Source organism: Argentina silus (assembly GCF_951799395.1).
Source record: "Argentina silus genome assembly, chromosome: 18".
Taxonomy (NCBI): domain Eukaryota; kingdom Metazoa; phylum Chordata; class Actinopteri; order Argentiniformes; family Argentinidae; genus Argentina; species Argentina silus.
The window spans coordinates 10388963-10407740 of NC_139672.1; the positions used below are offsets into that span (position 1 = coordinate 10388963).

The following is an 18778-nucleotide window of genomic DNA, read 5'->3' on the forward strand; positions in this document are numbered from 1 at the left end:
AGAGAATTTTCAGTGAAGACAGAAAAGTTGGCTTTTGAAATAGACCATGCATATGCGTCACAATGTTCATGTTGGTGCATCGCAGAGACTCTTTTCATCAGCTCAGGTTGAGGAGTGAATGTAGATTGGATATATTAACATCACTCACATGATTACATCTAATTTAACACAGTGGAGAATATAGATTTTTCAAAGCAAAAAAAACAAAAAATCTTTTTAAAATCTTGAGGAAATATTCAGAATAGGTTTTTATTTTTAAAAGGTATTGCGTTGTACATTTAAGACAGTATCTGAATATATGCTCCCATAGATGACAAAAAAATACAAATAGTAATCTCTTACCTAGCATGTGATTAGCAACATGGACTTGAATGTCCCATTCACTGTAGAAGACCATCTGACATTTGATGCACTGGTAGGTCTTCTTCTGGACAAGGGACCAGGAGGAAAAGCAACAAAAGGATATGGGGTGTTAGACTACATCATAACAGTTTCTCTATCTCTTATTCATTGTAACCCCTTATTTACATTCACTAGAAATCTGACTCTTATTTCTACCAAATATCAAGCATTAGTTTATTCCAGCTCACTCATTGAGTACTATCAGAGCTGAAGAACTTATTTATGTTGTGTGTGTTTTGAAAGAGAACAAATGAAAAAGCTGACTGGACAACCAACACCATCTAAGCAATGGTATTATTGTAATTCATATACTGATGTTTATCTCCATGTACTGAAGTTTCTTACCTCCTCAGTCTGTGAGGGGCTGGCCCTGGGCGCAGGGGACACCTGGGGGGTCCTGAGCTGCCCGCTGTTGCTATCCCCTCCCTGCTCCCTGTGCACCGTCTGAATATGGTTCTGCAGCTCCGCCTCTGACTCAAACTTCACATTGCAGCTGGAACACCGTGTCTTGGCAGCAGTTGAGGAGGATGAGGAGGAGGTTGATGACGATGAGGAAGCGGCTTTGCCTTTCCCCTCCCCGGGGCTGAGACTCTCCCCCTGAGCCCATGTAGCAGCTGCCGTGGCTGGTGTCGTAGCTCCACCCTGCTGCTGCTGCCTGCCTCCATTCACTGTGGGGCTAGAGCTCTTGGAGCCAGCAGCGCTGACACATGCAGCACACAGTCCATACGGCAGCCCATTTATGTCCAGCTTTACCAGGTCCTGCTTGGAGCGGAACTCCTTGAGGCACGAGGCACACTTGAAGATCTTCTGGGCCTGGTGATGGTGGTGCTGGGTGAGGGTGGCGCGGCCGATGGGGTGGTTAGTGGACATGGTGCCGGTCTTCTGCATGTGAAAGGTGCCATGGATCTTGAGCTCCAGGGTGGAGGTGACGGTCTGCATGCACACCACACAACGGAAGCCCGTCAGGGAGTTCCTCAGGTCAGGGTGCATCTGGCAGTGCTCCATGAAGTCCTCCTCGCTGTGCAAGGGCATCTTGCAGATGCGGCAGCTGCCCGTGTCCAGACTCTTGCTGTGGGTGACCTTGTGCTCAGTCAGGGTGAGCAGTGAGGGGAATCGATCGCCGCAGATGGGACACATGTAGTGCTTGACAGGGCCCAGGTGGGTCTGCATGTGCTCCCTTAGCCCCGGCTCAGAGAAGAAGGTGCGGGAGCAGACATTGCACTTATGGTTGCCCTTGATCATATCTGCCTTTCTCTTCCTCATGGCACTCTCCCCTGGGCGGATGTTGTGGTCCCGGAGCTGGTGGTTGGTGAGGAGGGAGTCCATGGTGTAGGACGCCCCACAGATATCACAGCTGAACATGGGATCGGCGGTGTCCACTTCCTCCTCACTACCATCGTGGCTGTTATGGGTGTCCACAACACCTGGTACTGCTATCACTGAGCCATGGCTGTTGGTTAGGAGAACCTGTAGCTCAGCGTCGTCCTTGGCCACCGCATCTCCTCCTCCAGTGGTGGAGCCATTAGCGCCACAGTTCTGGGCCTTTCCCTCGAACACGCAGTGCTTCTCCCGCAGGTGCTTCTCCAGCAGGACGATGGCGTGGAATGCCTTGCTGCAGAAGCGACAATTGTACTTCTTGCTGTGGGTGGTGATGTGGCACTGCAGCTCCACCTCGGTACCGAAGGACTCGCCGCAGAAAATGCAGCGGTGGGCCCGGCCCTGGTTCTCCAGATGGCTGTGTTTGACATGCAGCTGCAGGTCCGCCTCATGCCTGAAGTCCCAGTTACAGGAGGTGCAGCGGTACACCTTCTTTTCATTGCTGTGCTTGACAGCCAGATGGAGCTGGGTGGACACCTTGGAATCGAACACTTCCTGGCAGAGGGTGCAGCGGAAGAACACAAAGGTATGCATGTCCAGCAGGTGCTTCTGCAGGTCGTCCACCGAGGTGAACTGCTTGTCGCAACTCTCGCAGATGTAGTAGGTGGAGGTGATTGTGAAGTGGACTGTCACATGCTTTAGCAGGGACTCTTGGTTTGGGAACTCCTTGTTGCACTGCGGGCAGGTGAGCTGAGGCTGCATGCCATCAAGGTGAGTCTTCAGATGTGTCTGGAACAGGTCAAGGCTGGTGTACTTGGCCCCACACTGGTTACATATGAACTCACTGGTAACACGAGAGGATCCTGCTTGTTTGAGAAGCGTAGTGTGATCCAAAGATATTGGTGAAGATGGGCTAAGAGTCCTCAGGGATTTCTTCCCATTGTTCATGTAGTTTAGCGCCAGAGGAATGTTCTTGTGGTTCTCCTTGATGTGCTTGTTCAGTTTCAGAACACTGTTGAAGATGGGTGAGTTGGTGCAATAAGAGCAAGAGTAGACCTCCACAATGGGCTCCTTTGAGGTAACCCCCAAGGGGGAGTCAAAGCGCAGGCTGTCCCCATCACAGTGGGTCTGGCGCACATGCTCTTCTAAGGTGTTCTCTGTCAGGAATCCCATGAAGCACTGGGGGCAGAAAAAGGCATTGCTCTCCTTGGCCACAGGGCTGGGGAAGCCATGGGAGCAGCGGATGTGCTCCTGAAGGGCGTTGAGGTCACTCAGCACCTCTGGGCAGAAGTTACACTGGAGCAGGACATCGGGCAGGCTGGCTAGCAGGGCAGCGTGGTCCTCGGCATTGTGCACCTGCTTCAGGTGCTCGTTCAGGTTGAACAGGGAGGGCAGTACCTCCAGGCAGAACTGACAGGTGTGGGCCTGCTCTGGTTTATCCAGGTGCATGGTCCTCAGGTGGATCTGAAGCACAGCCAGGCTGGAGAACACTTGCTTGTTGCAATAGATGCAACTGTAGCAGACCTTGGGTTGTTTGGACAAGCGTCCTCCTATGTCAGAGGTGTGCTGGGCAGCCCTCTTCCTCCTCCCTCGGGTCTTGGGAACAGACGGGGCAGTTTCCACCATGGTGGAGCTGTCAACGGAGAGGTTGGAGTCCGGGGTGGTGCTGGAAACAGAGGTGTAACCCACCGTTAGCAGGGAGGGGCTGTTGCTATGGTTACTGGACTCAGGGAGCTGGTGGATATCCATGTGGGCGTAGAGGTCCTCCACTGAGAGGAAGTGCTCAGAGCAGATAGCGCAGGCATGGCCTTTCCTGTCACGGCTATGGGCCTGGTCGATGTGGGTCAGCAGGGTGCCCTCGTCGCTGAAGGGCTCGTGGCAGTAGATGCACTGCAGGGCGGCGCCCAGGCCCCCGTCCTCTGACGGAGAGCACTCCGGGTGGCACTCAGCGATGTGCCTCTGCAGCTCCTCTGGGACGTCGAAACCCTCCTCGCAGCGGCTGCACTTACGAGTCTCCTTCAGTTTCCAGTCCTCTCCCCTTCTGTCTTTGCCACGCTCATGCACCTGCATGTGCCCGTGGAGCGAACTGGAGGAGAGGAAACCCCGACGGCATACGGGACACTTGTGCGGCTTGTTGGAGGCGTGGGTCTTCATGTGGATCTTGAGGTGGTCGCTGCGCGAGAAGGCCGAATCACATTCGCCACAGTGGTACTTCTTGTCACCGGTGTGCAGCTTGACGTGGCGGTCGCGGCTACGCTTGTGCTTGAACAGGCGGCTGCAGAAGGTGCAGCTGAAGGGAAGCTTGTCTCCGTGGCTCTGCTCGTGGCGCTTGAGGAAGCTTAGACGGCTGAAAGACTTGTCACAGAACTGGCACGGGTATGGCAGGCCAGGGCCTCCTTCCTCCTCGCCGAAATCGTAGTCATCGCAGTGGCCCGGGGAAGTCTGGTCCTTACTGGAGGGAGATGATGCAGGCCAAGAGCAGGAAGGGTCATCCTCAATATCAACACCGTCTGCAGAGAAAGACAGAGAGAATGAAGAAGGGTGAGTGAAAGTGCGAGAGTGAAAGAGAGAGAGGGAGAGGGAATGAGTGAAAGAAAAGGAGAGAGGGAGAGACAGAGAGAATGTGTTTTGTCAGATTGCATTAGGAACTCATTTGTCTTGGCTCTGTTTAAATAGTAAAAGGTGGGCTGCTGTAGCAATAGCCATTATGGTAATTATAAGGTGGCTAAGTATGAATTTACATTTCTTTGCAACTTGAAACTTTTTTCGACTGCATGCCTGTCTCTCACAGGAAACAATGCCTCTCCTTAGGTGTTATCTGAAAACATACATTTGAATCTGTAATTCAAAGTATAATTAGAGGAAAGGGAAAAATTAAAATGCTTTTACCACAATTAACCTTGTATGTGGCCATGTAATGGCTTCGCCTACTGTGACTCAAAATGCAATCTCTGACATTTAAACCGAACACAAGGCAATGGGGTGCTTTAAGATGTAAGCCCCACATGAGGTAAATTAGGACACTTCTATTATTCTTTAACAATAACCTGAATAGTTTCAGAAAAAATAATAGGCCCTAAAATGACCTAATGACAAGGAAAAAACAAGGTTTTTACAAGGTTAAAAAAGGAAAAAAAGATATATGTATATACAATAATTCAACCATAGTGTTGGATGTAGAATGACAGCATTTTATGTCGAACAACTCTGTCAACAGAAAAAATAATAACATTGTTAGAAACATGGGCTTCTATATACATTACTCTGGATATATTAGATTATAGAATATTGGCGCAGCACCATCTGAACTGAGCCATAAGGCAGCCGGTACTGGATAGATGAGTGTGCCAGGGGGCAGTGTGGAGGGGCAGGGTGAGGGCAGAGAGAGGAATGGAGGGAGGACAGAGAAGATAACTACCTCACCCATCCCAAGGACAAGCAGGTGCAGGGATGACCAGGGGACATTTGAAAACTGCCAATGTGCCCCCCCCCCCGCCCCCCTATAACATCCTAACATTCATGTGATGTTTCTTTATCTGAATCAATTATTCGTAGACATTCCATGTCTACGTAACACAGTACACTGTACCAACGGAAAACACAGAACACCAGTTTCCACCAGTTCAAAAGGTTACAGACCACTTCTTTCCTCTCCCGAATCCTAAGTGCTGTGAACTTCCTTACTTAAATAAAACAACGTAATTCCAACCTGTTTGGAAAAAAAAAAGCAGTCAAAAGGCCAAAACTTGGACCGGGAAAAACAAGAGGAAACTGCGAAGATTTATGGGGACGGACGAAGGAAAAGCATAGAGCTCATTCCAGGATCCAGCCTCCACACTATCCTTCAGCTGACAAATCCAAGTCTCTCTCTCTCTCTCTCTTTCTCTCTCTCTTTCTTGTTGTTTTTACAGGGAGATCTGCCCTTCGTCAGGATAACATGCCCTCTCCGAGCACTTACCCCCGTCAGGGCCTATCTTCAGGAAACAGATGGGGTCGGAGGCCATTCCCCTGCCCCTCCAAACTGCTGAAAGCTGCACATTAAGAGCCCACCTCCACACCGTGGCCCTCCCGGAAACCTCCCACCCCTGGCAAGGTGCCCAATTTTACACACACACACACACACACACACACACACACACTCACACACACACACACACACGCACACATCTCACTCAAGGAGCAAACCTTGCCTGATTTTACTTGTTCTATCTGTTCTATCTCACCCATGTTTCAGATTTTTTTTTTTCTCTCTAGTCGGAGGGAGGATGGGTGAGTCAGTGGTATGCCCTCCTCCACAGAGGGGGCGGATCTGCCCTCTCGCACACCGCCTACCAGGGTAGGAGTAGACACACAGTGCAAAGAAGAATGACCCTAGTCAATGCCTTACAGTCAAACATGTTGGCTTGGAGACAACGAAACAAACAAATAGACATATCAGATACAGATACAGCAGGCGGAATTAAATTCCACTGGCCTAAATGACGGCGCCGTTGCCGCGGGACACCACTATGCTGTCAAGACGGCCTCCCCCCTTTCTTTGTCTACTTGATTTATATTATTTATTTCATGTCTTTATTACAATTCGCTGCATACATAAGCCACAGACACGCACACATTGGGAGGATGAGTGGGAGTCATGAGTCCTGTACTGTATGCTAAAAGTGCATCATGTGGGCCATCGTTTGAGTTGAACGGGCAGATGCTTAATTGAATTAACATGCTCCACGGTGCCCAATTGTTGTTGAACGCAAGCATCTTAATGGTCTAAATAGGTAGCCATAATAGCCGTGTTGACATTGGATATATGAGCAGAGATTCTCGGAGCTACGGTACTCTATGCAAATCATACATCGGCTCTCCGACGCCTTCTGAATCATAACTACTGTAGTACTGTCGTCTACGCCGTTATTATTCCCCACACAGGCCTTACGTGGTTCTGAATGGACATCGGTGTGCCATTCAAGGAGCCCGGCTAAACCCGGCTAGTTTGTTTGTTTGTCAGGTGGTTACTGACGACACTACACTGGCCCCGCTACTCAGACAACCTCTGTTTACTGTGAATGATGGGAAATATTTCATAAGAGATACATTTCATAAAAGATTATATATCTGATGGTGGCCACCTGAGGTCACCATGCTGATAATGACACTTGAGGATGAGAGCTCAGGTACCTTCTGGTCCCTCGCCCACTTCAATGAGAGAGGTGACTCTTGTAGCTAACACGCACACCACACACACACACACACACACACACACACACAGACACGCGCGTGCGAGGTCAAGACAAGTGTGTGAACAACGGTAAGATGAAAGCGGCAACGTCCTCAGGAGACCTCAGGGGGAAAAAGAAGGAAAGAGAGAGAGAGACCTGTTTTTTCCCTCCTTCACCCAGACAAGAAATGCCCAGGCCTCAGCAGCCTGAGTAAATAAAAGGAGCGGGGCCTTACTTCCCCGTCTCTCGGGCCGGGGGCCTGTGCACGCCAGCGCTCTCTGTGCCGCTGCCAAAGGGGATGCTGGGGCCTGAAAAACTACACCCTGCAGCTGAAGGGCTGTCTTTGTTGGCCTGCCAAGGCCTTCCTGAGCATCCTCCAGCCAACAGCCTGTCACGTCCTGGGAGGAAGACCTCCATCTTAGGGCCCTGTCCCTCTCTGGTGGGAGTGTGTTTTTTTCTCTCTCTCTCTCTCTGTCTCTCTCTCTGACTCTCTCTCTTTTTAAATGTATGTCTGCTACATAGAACAAAACAACTCCTTTGCCGTGCTCATACAGGGGACAGCTGGAAACTCGTTTGACATCTGTTCAGTCGTATTTACAAGTAAGAGTGTGTTCGGTCTCCAGCTAAGATTGGTCCATTAAAGATGGAGGATTTTTGAGAGGAAATTTAAATGTGTTCTCTGTTGGATTTTCACTGAGTTGGTGGTCCACTGGGGACAGTGTGTGTGAACCAAAAAAACATTTGGGTTTTATGCCTCTGTTCTCCAACAGACTGTTGGCATCTCCGTTGCCGTTGACTACATAGCTACAGTACAGACAGTACAGTATATAACCACTGTGCACTTCCAGTATATAACCTCAGCCCTATATATCCCACTAATGGATATAACTTTCACTTGATTATGAAAACTTACCTCTCACAACCTCCTAAAAAAAACCCTCCCCCCCACCCGTCACACACACGCACGCACACACAAACACACACACAGCCTGTGCTTCTTAGCTAGTTTAAAACCACTCTGTGTGCCCCCTCTTCCATGTTCATTTTTAGCTCTTGCTGAGTAAATACTCCTGTTCAAATAAGTCCTTCAGTAAGAGACCTGGTGCCATTACTGCTCCTACAAACGCAGAGACTGTGCTCTTAAGGACCTGCGGGATGACATGTCCTTGACTCATACATTTATTTAATTTGATTTAATACCCCAAAATATATCTATTCATGTGTGAAAAGTGATTTGTTCCTGTGTCCTGTTTTGATATAACTGGATTGAGCAATGACGCAGGAAAGTCACAGATTTGGTCATGGTTTACAAATGTACAAACAATCTCTCGCCTAATTGTATTCATTTTGACTACGTCTCTCTCTGACCATTGAACTGTGATCATGGGACAGAAAAGGTGCCAGAAGACTTTTTTCTCTGTCTGAATGATTTCGTAAATTAAACGAGACATGTCTTTGTGTACGTCTACGCCCTCTGCCCTTCATTCAATGTTATGGTCATCATCTTTAATGACTGCAGACAAGCGCTGGTGATTGTTTTCTTTATCCAGTCATAATTCTGACACATAAAGCTTCTCAGGGGCCATGTTTTGGGAATGACTCATTATTGGCACCTGTGAATTCCTGTCTGAGGTCCTGGGAGCAGTTCAAGGAGGCTTATCTCTGCCTGACAGGAATGAAGAGGGTTTGTTAGAGCAACCTTCTTCCCTGTTTGAGAGCCAGGACCTTATCTGATCATGCTGAGGCTTTTTGGCTCTCATCTGTCAATTCTACCGGTAGACAATTTGTGAAAATCCATATATACACTCACGAACACTTTATTAGGAACACTATACTAATACTGGGTAGGGCCTCCCTTTGCTCTCAAAACAGCCTAAATTCTTTGTGGCATTGATTCCACAAGAACATTCCTTTGAGATTCTGGTCCATGACGACATGATTGCATCATGCAATTCCTGCAGATTTTTCAGGTGCACTTTCAAGCTGTGAATCTCCCGTTCTACCACATCCCAAAGGTGTTCTATTGGATTGAGATCCGGTGACTGGGAAAGCCACTGAAGAACACTGAACTCATCGTCATGTTCATGAAACCAGTTTGAGACAACTTTTGCTTTGTGACATGGTGCATTATAATGCTGGAAGTAGCCATTAGAAGATGGGTAAATTGTAGCCATGAAGGGATGCACTTGGTCAGCAACAATACTCAAATAGGCTGTGGCATTCAAGCGATGATTGATTGGTATTAATGGGCCCAAAGTGTGCAAAAAAATACATTCTGCACACCGTTACACCACCTCCTCCATGAGAAGGTGTACAGGTGTTCTTAATAGTGCTCAGTGAGTGTATACTCTTATGAGAGATAGACAAAACCCTAACATCTTACCCGTAGAATGTGTGTGTGTGTGTGTGTGTGTGTGAGAGAGAGAGAGAGAGAGAGAGTGTGAGTGTGTGTGTGTGTGTGTGTGTGTGTGTGTGTGTGAGTGTGAGTGTGCGTAGTGTTAACACGCACAACAGGGAATGGAGATTCATTGAATAAACACAGAACTGACAACATGTCTGATATAACACTCTGACCCCACGTCATATTTAGAGAACAAGGACTCCTTTACACTTACTGGAAAAAAAGTAGTGAACGATTCCTCCGAGACCGCCCATGTGTCATCTCGAAAGCATTTCCCATTCCGAAGCCCAAATAGCAATGTGTGTTTTGAACAACAGGACACCATACTCTGTGCTGTATGTGACACAACCACTTAAGATCTAATGAACAGAAGCTATAGGGAGAGAGGTATTCGCTAAGCTAAAAAAGACTCCGATCTTCCCCCCACTGGAAAAAAAAGGGGGTTTCACAATTTAGGGGGCTAATTCCAGTTCTCCTTAGATGAGGGGATCATTCAGCCGAATCAGGACCCCACGCCGAGCTATTGGAGCGAGCCCAGCCCCAAGGCTTTAGAACACACTGGTTCTGCTGCACCCCTGTTTAAAGGAAATCAAACACGAGTCAAAATGGAGTGGCGAACATTCCCAGCAGCCCTCAAAGACGGAGCCAGGTGGCCAGACGTGGCTTATTGTGCCAGTCTCTCACTTACAACTGACACTTCACACACACACAAAACACAAATACATACACACACTTCACACACACAAAACACAAATACATACACACTTCACACACACAGAGATAGATAGGACAACTAGCATAGAGGCAGTAGCATCTCATGTCCATTCGTAATGGATTCGCTGCCGGCCTTATGTATGTCTTTTGCTCCCTACACCTCTTTGTCTACTTCTCTCTCCCCCCCACCACCCTCCCTCCCTCCCTCCCTCTCTCTCTCTCTCTCTCTTCTCTCTTAGCAAACACAATATGTTTTTTTACACATCACTGAGAAATGTCAGGCCCCGCTCGCCCCCCTGCCATAGATCAATCAAATCTGCTATGCTAAAGGAGAGAGAGGGAGAGAGAGAGGGAGGGGGGGAAGTAACACTACTGGGGAGGAGGGGAGGGAGGAGGCTATGTGTTACCAGAGGAGAGAGACAGAGAGACAGAGAGACAGAGAGAGAGAGAGGAGAGAAAAAAAAAAGTGGATGATAAAAGGATGCACTTCCCAGGGTTTCAGCAGCGCCGTGGCAACGTGTCGCTTCCTGTAACGTCATGCTCACAATGACACCCCTTGTCAAAACACAACATTTACACACACACACACACACACACACACACACACACACACACACACATACACACACACACACATAGACATACACATATACACACACACACACACACACACACACACACACACAGACATACACATACACATACACACATACACACTCTCGCAATGGGGGAGTGTGCGGGGGGGGGGTCTTTTACACAGGGCCTGACACACAACGCCGGAACATCAAACGCTGGGCTGCCTCAGTGGCCTGAGCGTCCATTATACCGGCCCTCACGGCTCTGTCTCCCTCAACCGCGGGGAAGCGGCAAACTGTCAACTACTTTGTCCACATTACCCACGTCCCCCAGCACAGACAGGAGCACTTGGTCACTGTCCCAGAAATCACAGCCGCCCCAGTGGCGTCCCAGGAAAGTTAGACAAATGGAGGGCCAGAGGAGGGAAAGTAGGGCGGCCAGTCATCCTTTACTAGGGCCCTTTTTCTCTTTCTTTCTTTCTTTCCTTCTTTCTTTCTTTCCATGAGAATATGGGGAGAGTGAGACGGAGCGAGGAAGAGGAATTCCATTACTTGTATCATGGGCTGCGCTCCCACCGCTCTGACGTCTTTGAACAGACATGTACGAGCTGAAATCGCTTCACATTTTTCCGAGACCAAAAGCTACAACAAGACGAACCAAGGTGAAGGCATATCTGTTGTAGATAAGGAAGCGAGATTTGTATGATCTGCATAACAAGTCTCGGTGTCTTATGACATAGCCTAGAAGGAAGAAACCTGCACTCACTGAAATCACTGTTTGTCGTTTTAATTCATGGTGATAGCAGCAGTCAAGCGGACGCGTTTCGTCTTTCGCTTCCTCAGCGAAAACGCTGAAAAAGGCGAAAGCCGAAACGTGTCCGTTTGACTTTTGCTATCATTCCGAATTAAAACTACAAACAGTGATTCCAGCGAAAGCAGGTTTTTTCCATGTCCTTGTGGCCCAGCACCCTGGAAACGAACCATCAGGTTTTTAGTGAGTTCATCATGCCAATCCCCCTTTCTTAGGACATAGCCTCCCATGAACACTATCTCATGGTAGTAATGAGGTGACTCCTGCCCCCTACAATCAATGTAAAGCCATTTGGGTGGCTAGAAAAACGTTCAATAAACCCAATCAACGCCATCGTCATCCAGAATAAATCCTCAGTGTTTAACCACTGATATTAAGAAATGATGCCAGGGATGACTAAATACGATCCACTACAAACGCTGACATCTGGTGTTGTTTTCATGACGGATCATTAGCTATCCTCTATTACACCATAATAATATCAACACACCCATAAAACAGTGTAAACACATGTCGTATCACATGACGGTGGGTGTCGTTGGAGGCCAGGAGGAGAGGAGGAAGGACAGTTGACCGTGTCAGGTATGGGGCTCTACCACCAGATCACAAACAGGAAGGAGGCTCTGCCCCAGGCCTTGGCTGGCCCCCCGGCCCCCGTGGGCCTCCCAGGGGGGAGAGGGAGGGGGAGGAGGAGAAGTTGGAGGAAGGGGGGGGGGGGGGGGGGGGGGAGGTGACAATCTGTCCCCCAGCACGGCCCCATCTCAGCCTGCCTCACTGCACTGGCTCAGAGGGAGCTAGCGCTAGCTAGCTAGCGTTTGGGCTGGGCGAAGAGGGGAGGCAGCGTGTGTGCTCCCTCAGTACTGCGGCAGGCAGGGTTTAGGCAGGAGACCCAGTGGACACAGCCCTGCCTGTAGAGACACTGCAGCGTTCTGCTGTAGCTTTTCTTCCCGTTTTCTTTCTTTCTTAGCTAAAGATTTCCACTCCGTTAGTATTTCATCCATTGAACAGACAGGAAGTGAGAGATACTGTCGGCAGGAAGAGGAGAGGTGGAGAGTGTGTGTGGACAGATATGTTTGTGAAGGTACTAATCGCCTAGACCAAGCTTAGGCCATACTGGCCATACTGTTCTGTCTTTTTGCCACTGTTCTGTCTTTTTTTTTTTACACATCTCAGAGGAGGAATTCACTTGGACAGTGTTTTATTTTCCTGTAAGTTACTCACCGAAAATGTGATTTATGTGATAAACTGTGAAAAAAGAAACATACCCCTGCGCCAAAGAAATATGCTGAGTTACCGAACGGTTGCTTCATTAAAATCGGGTCGGCTCTGCAAGTTTCTGGAGGTGCTATCTATTACTTATGAACCAAGCGCTGCACTCACTAGGGGAAAAAAAAATGAAATAAAAATCTATGTAAGCCAATGGTCATACAGTGACTCATAAAACTTGACAACTTAGAAAAATGTATCACAAAATGGTGTATCCACATATTTTCTGACATTTTTTCTGTCATCTTAACACCTTTCAGAATGGATGGAAAAATGTAACAGATTTCAGTGAATCTATCAAAACCCCATCACGAGAACATGCCTGAAGACAATCACCTCTTCTAAAGATCCCTGACTGTCTAACAACCAAGAGCCACTGAGACAGGCCAAGCGTGTAACCAAACAGGGGCTAACCGACAGAAGCGCCAGTGTTAGCATTAGCATTAGCATGCACCACCAGAACAGCCTTGACCCTGCCCCGTGACCCACGACCCTGCGCTCCCCTGATTAATAAACTTTGGCTTCCGTTGGATATCTCGTCAATGCCATCCCCGCTTGTCAGTGGTAGAACAACTCCAGAGAGGCCGGGAGAGAGAAGAAAACATGGGGGTGGGGGGCGAGGGGAGAAAACAAGCATCAACCGAAGCAAGACCATGTATTTTCATGCATCCCTGTCTTAAATGTCAAGATTTTCTAACCCTCAGTGACTGGGAGAGCTTTGACACTTCGCCGAGGTTCAACAGAAACCGCATTCATTAATAATTAGCCACGTCGAGAGGACAGACAGCCAGAGATGGAGAAGAAAGAGAAAGAGAGAGAGAGAGAGAGAGAGAGAGAGAGAGAGAGAGAGAGAGAGACAGGTAAACTCTCCAACTCCAGCCCTTTCCACTACCCCCCCCCCCCCTCCCCTCCCCCCAACCCCACCCGGTAGATTTATTTTTCAAGACGTGGTTTCTTTCTTTCTTGTATTTCTTTTTTTGGTTTCCCCTCGCGCTGTTGCCAGAATCCATCAGGCGGGCTTTGCGAGTGAGGGCTGCAGCCATCGTACTCGGTCCTCCTCCTCCCCTCTTCTCCTTAATCATGGCTCTAATACCCTCCAGATGAATAAACATCTCCATCCCCGCTCCTCCAAAGCCAGCAGGCTCCTCTTCCCCCCCGAATCCAAGAGAGAGGAAGAGAGAGAGAGAGAGAGAGTGAGTGAAAAAGAGAAGGAAGCGAAGGAGCTGAAACAGACAGATGGATGGGTGGATCAATTGCAAGAAACGAACCGACAGCAAAGTAACAAAGCCACCTCGAGATTTCTTCCGAGCTGTCTTCTCAGCTCCCCCCCCCCCCCCACCCAACGCGTCAGATCTATCTCCCCCCTGACACAATTATCACGGTCCTCTAATTATTTTTTTTTACTGATCGCTAATGGCGGGTCGGCTCTGTTTTTATGTTTGCGTTCGTAAAGTGGGACATCGGGGCTGTCGTAAAAAAAAAAAAAAAAAAAAACCTCGTCGCCTCCAACTGTGTCCACATTCCACAGGAAGAAGGGGGGGATTTCTCCAGAGGATGGGCCAGGCCCCAGACCAACACTTCCCTCTCCCCGACGGAGGAACCGTGCCAAAAAAAAAAAAAAAAGTCCCGTGCAATGTGTGTGCAGTATGTGTGTACAAATGGCAGACAGATTTAGTGTTGGCTTTTGTTTCTCATCCTATTGTTTTCTGCTGGTATCCAGGCGGCTCATCATCACATCTCAATACCCCTCACATCTGAGAGAGAGAGAGAGAGAGAGAGGGCTCTATCATGTCTCCAGTCTGATCGCTGTGGTGGATAAAAGAGCCTCCCGTCCTTCCATCCTTCCCCTCGCCCTCTTCCTCTTCCTCATTTGCTGAACAGGGATGGAGTGTGAGGGCCCGGGCGTCAGCATCACGTCAGAACAAAATGACTACAGGGCATTTTATTTATTCATCCATCACTTCACATTGATTTATTCGTGTTTATCTATTTATCAGCCAGAACAAATTATAAAAGAACTTCTCCTAACCCAGTGTACAGTACTTGTTCGAAAGTTGGCATGATGAATTCATGTCGGGGTTTTTTGTGGAAACTTTTTCGGACACTACGGAATCCTTGGCATCACAAAGACAGTCTGGTGGTCTTCAATCTTGCCTATGCCCCCCCCCCACTCACCCCCCTCAGGGTACCTCTCAGATTCTTATTTGCATAGCCCGCGCTCTCCCTGGCTTGGTAACCATTTACTTAGCTACACATTGCCACCTGGGAGGCTATTTTTAGTCCTGTCTCAGGAGAGGAACTCACAATGACTGCCAAACAACGCCCACGTATGAATTATCATTATCATACATTCATACAACACTGGGAGATCTGAAGATCGGAACGTTCACAATCGTTTCACATTCAAAATCTCTTGAAAATAACCAATTCACACCCACAGGTGTCTGTAGCAACCTCACTTCCAATACTAGCTAGGTTACTTACAGTAGAAACTGTAGCCATTGAGCCTAGCACCCCAATGCTACCTTATACTAGATCATGCTAAGCTAATAAGCAACTTGCAGTGGAGACGGTTTCGTTTATGGCCAAATTCAGTCAGTCAGTAATCTCACGTCCATCGCAAATGAGCAGCTTAGCGTGATGAACCCATTTCAAGGCTCATCATTCTGGGGAATGAGTGTAATAGTCCCCCAATATCAGTTATCACTGACAGCTACATCCATATGAGCTAATTACTCTTTTCATCGGGCTATTACAGCTGAGAAAGACACCGGCTCTTATCTGTCTATCTGGGTCTGGTTTGTCAAAGGAGGTGCAGTTGAAAAGGCACACTACTCAATGCGATGACAAGGGGTTTGCCTATACTGTAACAAACATAGAGAGGCAGCCCAATAGGTACTCATTCACCTTTGTCCAATTTTAAGGTGATTACACATAAGGTGACCTTTAATTAAATTCAGTATGCAAATACTGTAGGAGAAAGAGAGAGAGAGAGAGAGAGAGAGAGCGAGCGCGCGAGAGAGAGAGAGAGAAAGAGAGTGAGCGCGCGAGAGAGAGAGAGAGAGAGAGAGAGATACATGTAGAGAGTGAGATTACCACTCGAGTCCCCACACCACACAGAACCTTCTCCTTCCTGGTAACAGTATCCACGCTGAGGCTTCACCACCAGCACATCCAGCACAAACAGAGGAAGCCGATAGGTCAAATCCGTGCCTCTTCCCTTCCTCAATTTGTATGTATCCTTTGGCGTTCCTTGGGTTAGTGAGGTGAGTGTCACCGCCGCGCCTCCTCTTCATTGTCTGAGGGAGGAGGCAGGGAGGGTGGCGAGATGGGAATAGAATCCTGCACACTGTGCATACAGCGGGGAGGAAAACGTGGGCACAGAGGTGGCTCACGGACCCCCTTGGGTAATTTGTAAAACATGAGCCATGGCACCCCGGTGCCCTGCTGAGGCTCGGGTCAGGTGACTCAGTCACAGGTGCACCATGGGAGAAATCTCCAGTGAGCACACACAAGTCTCTGACGGTAGAGCTCAGAGTGTGACAACAGGGCTGCGTTCCGAGTCTCTGAACACTCGGGTGGAAAGTTTCGCAGCACTTACATTTAAACACATCTTAATTGAGCGCACTTAAGATTTATGTTGAGTAAATGAGGCAGCATGGATAGCTACAACAACAAGAGAGAGACCTACCCTGGCCAAAAGTGATACAGTGCACATTACTGCAAATCAAACTATAAATAAAGTATAATAACAAATCAAACAATAATAACTCCACAAAGACTATCTACAGTACCTCATACTTATGAAACAAAAATGCCGAGCTGCAACATATTTTGGATGAAAAGCTAGTTTGCCAAATTTGAAAATGAACTGCAATTTTTAATTTACATCTCACAGCTTTTACAACGAGTTGGTTGAATGGGCTTTCAGTTGCTACAGCTGCACTCGGGGTCCAGGGTCAAAAACTCTAGTGCTTTTCATCCATTGTACGGATTCTTAGAAGCACCATGCACCATTGCCCTTTTGTACTACACACACATAGACACAGACAGACACGCACACACACAAACACACACACACACACACACACACACACACTAACATTCCCAACCACACACAACGCCTTTAATAAGAGATCTTGATTAGGATTCGACGGGCGGACACAGGCGTCCTACAGCACACACACGGTCCACGGCTTTGCCGGGCCTCAGATAACCTTTATTCTATAGGGCTTAATTAATGTCAGCCAGTCTACTGTTTGCCTTTCAGAAGGAAATGACTTATTCCTCTGCCCTGGTGGAGCCCAAATCCCTCTGTTTTCCCTGGTGCGGTCTGCCTGCTTGTTTACCCCAACTACAGGTACGGCTCTCCTATTAAGGGCAAGGCTTGTTACAGGGAAAAGGTTGAATTATTTACCAACAGTGGAGAGAGAGGGAGGGGAGAGGGGGAAGGAGAGAGGAGAGAGAGAGAGAGAGGCTGCTGGTGCATGGAGTAGGATTTTTATGTTTTTTGAGGTTATGAAAAAGACAAGATAAATCATGCGTGTGGACATTAAATATAAGTGTGGGTTGCCTGGGGAAAGGGCAGACTAGCATAACTATGAAATAGGGCATATAGGGGGGAAGAGAGGTAATTTGCAGTGGCAAACAAAACGCAGAATACCCTCTTGAATACCCAATATACACTCACCGAGCTCTTTATTAGGAACACTATACTAATACTGGGTAGGTCCTCCTTTTGCTCTCAAAACAGCCTAAATTCTTTGTGGCATTGATTCCACAAGATGTTGGAAACATTCCTTTGAGATTCTGGTCCATGATGACATGATTGCATCACGCAATTCCTGCAGATTTTTCAGATGCACTTTCAAGCTGTGAATCTCCTGTTCTACCACATCCCAAAGGTGTTCTATTGGATTGAGATCCGGTGACTGGGAAAGCCACTGAAGAACATTGAATTCATCGTCATGTTCATGAAACTAGTTTGAGACGACTTTTGCATTGTGACACGGTGCATTATCATGCTGGAAGTAGCCATTAGAAGTTGGGTCAATTGTTGCCATGAAGGGATGCACATGGTCAGCAACAATACTCAAATAGGATGTGGCATTCAAGAGATGATTGATTGGTATTAACGGGCCCAAAGTGTGCCAATTCCCCACACCATTCCACCACCTCCACCATGAGAAGGTGTACCGGTGTTCCTAATAAAGTGTTTGTGAGTATATATCTGAATATAGAATCCTCATAAATCGCATGAGCAATCGAGTAAACAAACATCCCATTGTGGAGAGACATTTAACCCCGACACCACAAAGCGACTACTCAACGTGCCATTGGACCTACATCAATCTCCCCCCCCTAAAAAACGATCCGATTCAGACGATTGTCGTTATCTACAAAAACGCCCAAGCGACCCTAACGTCAGTAACTGTTGATTGGCTTATATCTTGTCGTAGGTAGACACACGCGCGGCCATTGGTCCGACAGAGAGACGGAGTTGGGAGTGCGATGCTCGCTCTACGCAGCCCTCTTCTCCAACCAGAGCCACACGTCTGTATTCTATCTGCATCTCGGCACAGTAGAACAAAACATACAGGATACAAAAGGGAGCACGGAGGGAGAGGATACGGAGACAGACCAAACAATAAACTCAACCACAAGAGACACGAGTTTGTCAGTGCAGTGCCGTGTGTGTTCATGTGTGTGTGTGTGTGTGTGTGTGTGTGTGTGTGTGTACACAAATGTGTACGTGTGTGTGTGTGTGTGTGTGTGTGTGTGTGTGTGAGAGAGAGAGAGAGAGAGAAGAGAAGAGAAAGGGGGGGGTGATAGAGAGGGATATGAAGACAAATGCAGAGAGCAAGAAAGAGACAGAGGGCGGCAGAGAAAACGAAAGACAGAGGGAGAAATCAAATTTGCAAGAACATAACAAAAAGTTGTATCGCAGACAAAAGGGAACACACAAGGGTATTTGTCTAGCTGTCTGCTCCAGCAGGCTCCTCTGAAAGTTGATTAAACTAGAACCCTTCAAGAGAAGGCAAGAGAGGAATAAACTACACAACTGGGGAGGAAGGGAGGA

At 48.0% G+C, this 18778-nt stretch overlaps 1 protein-coding gene across 2 annotated transcripts in view; it reads right to left on the reverse strand.

The window, feature by feature from the left end:
- Window positions 1-3804, reverse strand: part of znf521 (zinc finger protein 521) — a 53045-nt gene extending 49241 nt beyond the window's left edge. Inside the window, exons 1-2 of one of the 2 annotated variants that reach the window (XM_083690091.1) lie at window positions 748-3804; window positions 343-424 (exon numbers count right to left, since the gene is read on the reverse strand). In XM_083690091.1, the coding sequence (XP_083546217.1) occupies window positions 343-424; window positions 748-3789 (3124 nt within the window). In that variant the 5' untranslated portion in view covers window positions 3790-3804. Of the gene's footprint in view, window positions 1-342; window positions 428-747 lie in introns of both variants that reach the window. The other variant, XM_083690090.1, reaches the window with a different exon arrangement.
- Window positions 3805-18778: the final 14974 nt, after the last annotated feature.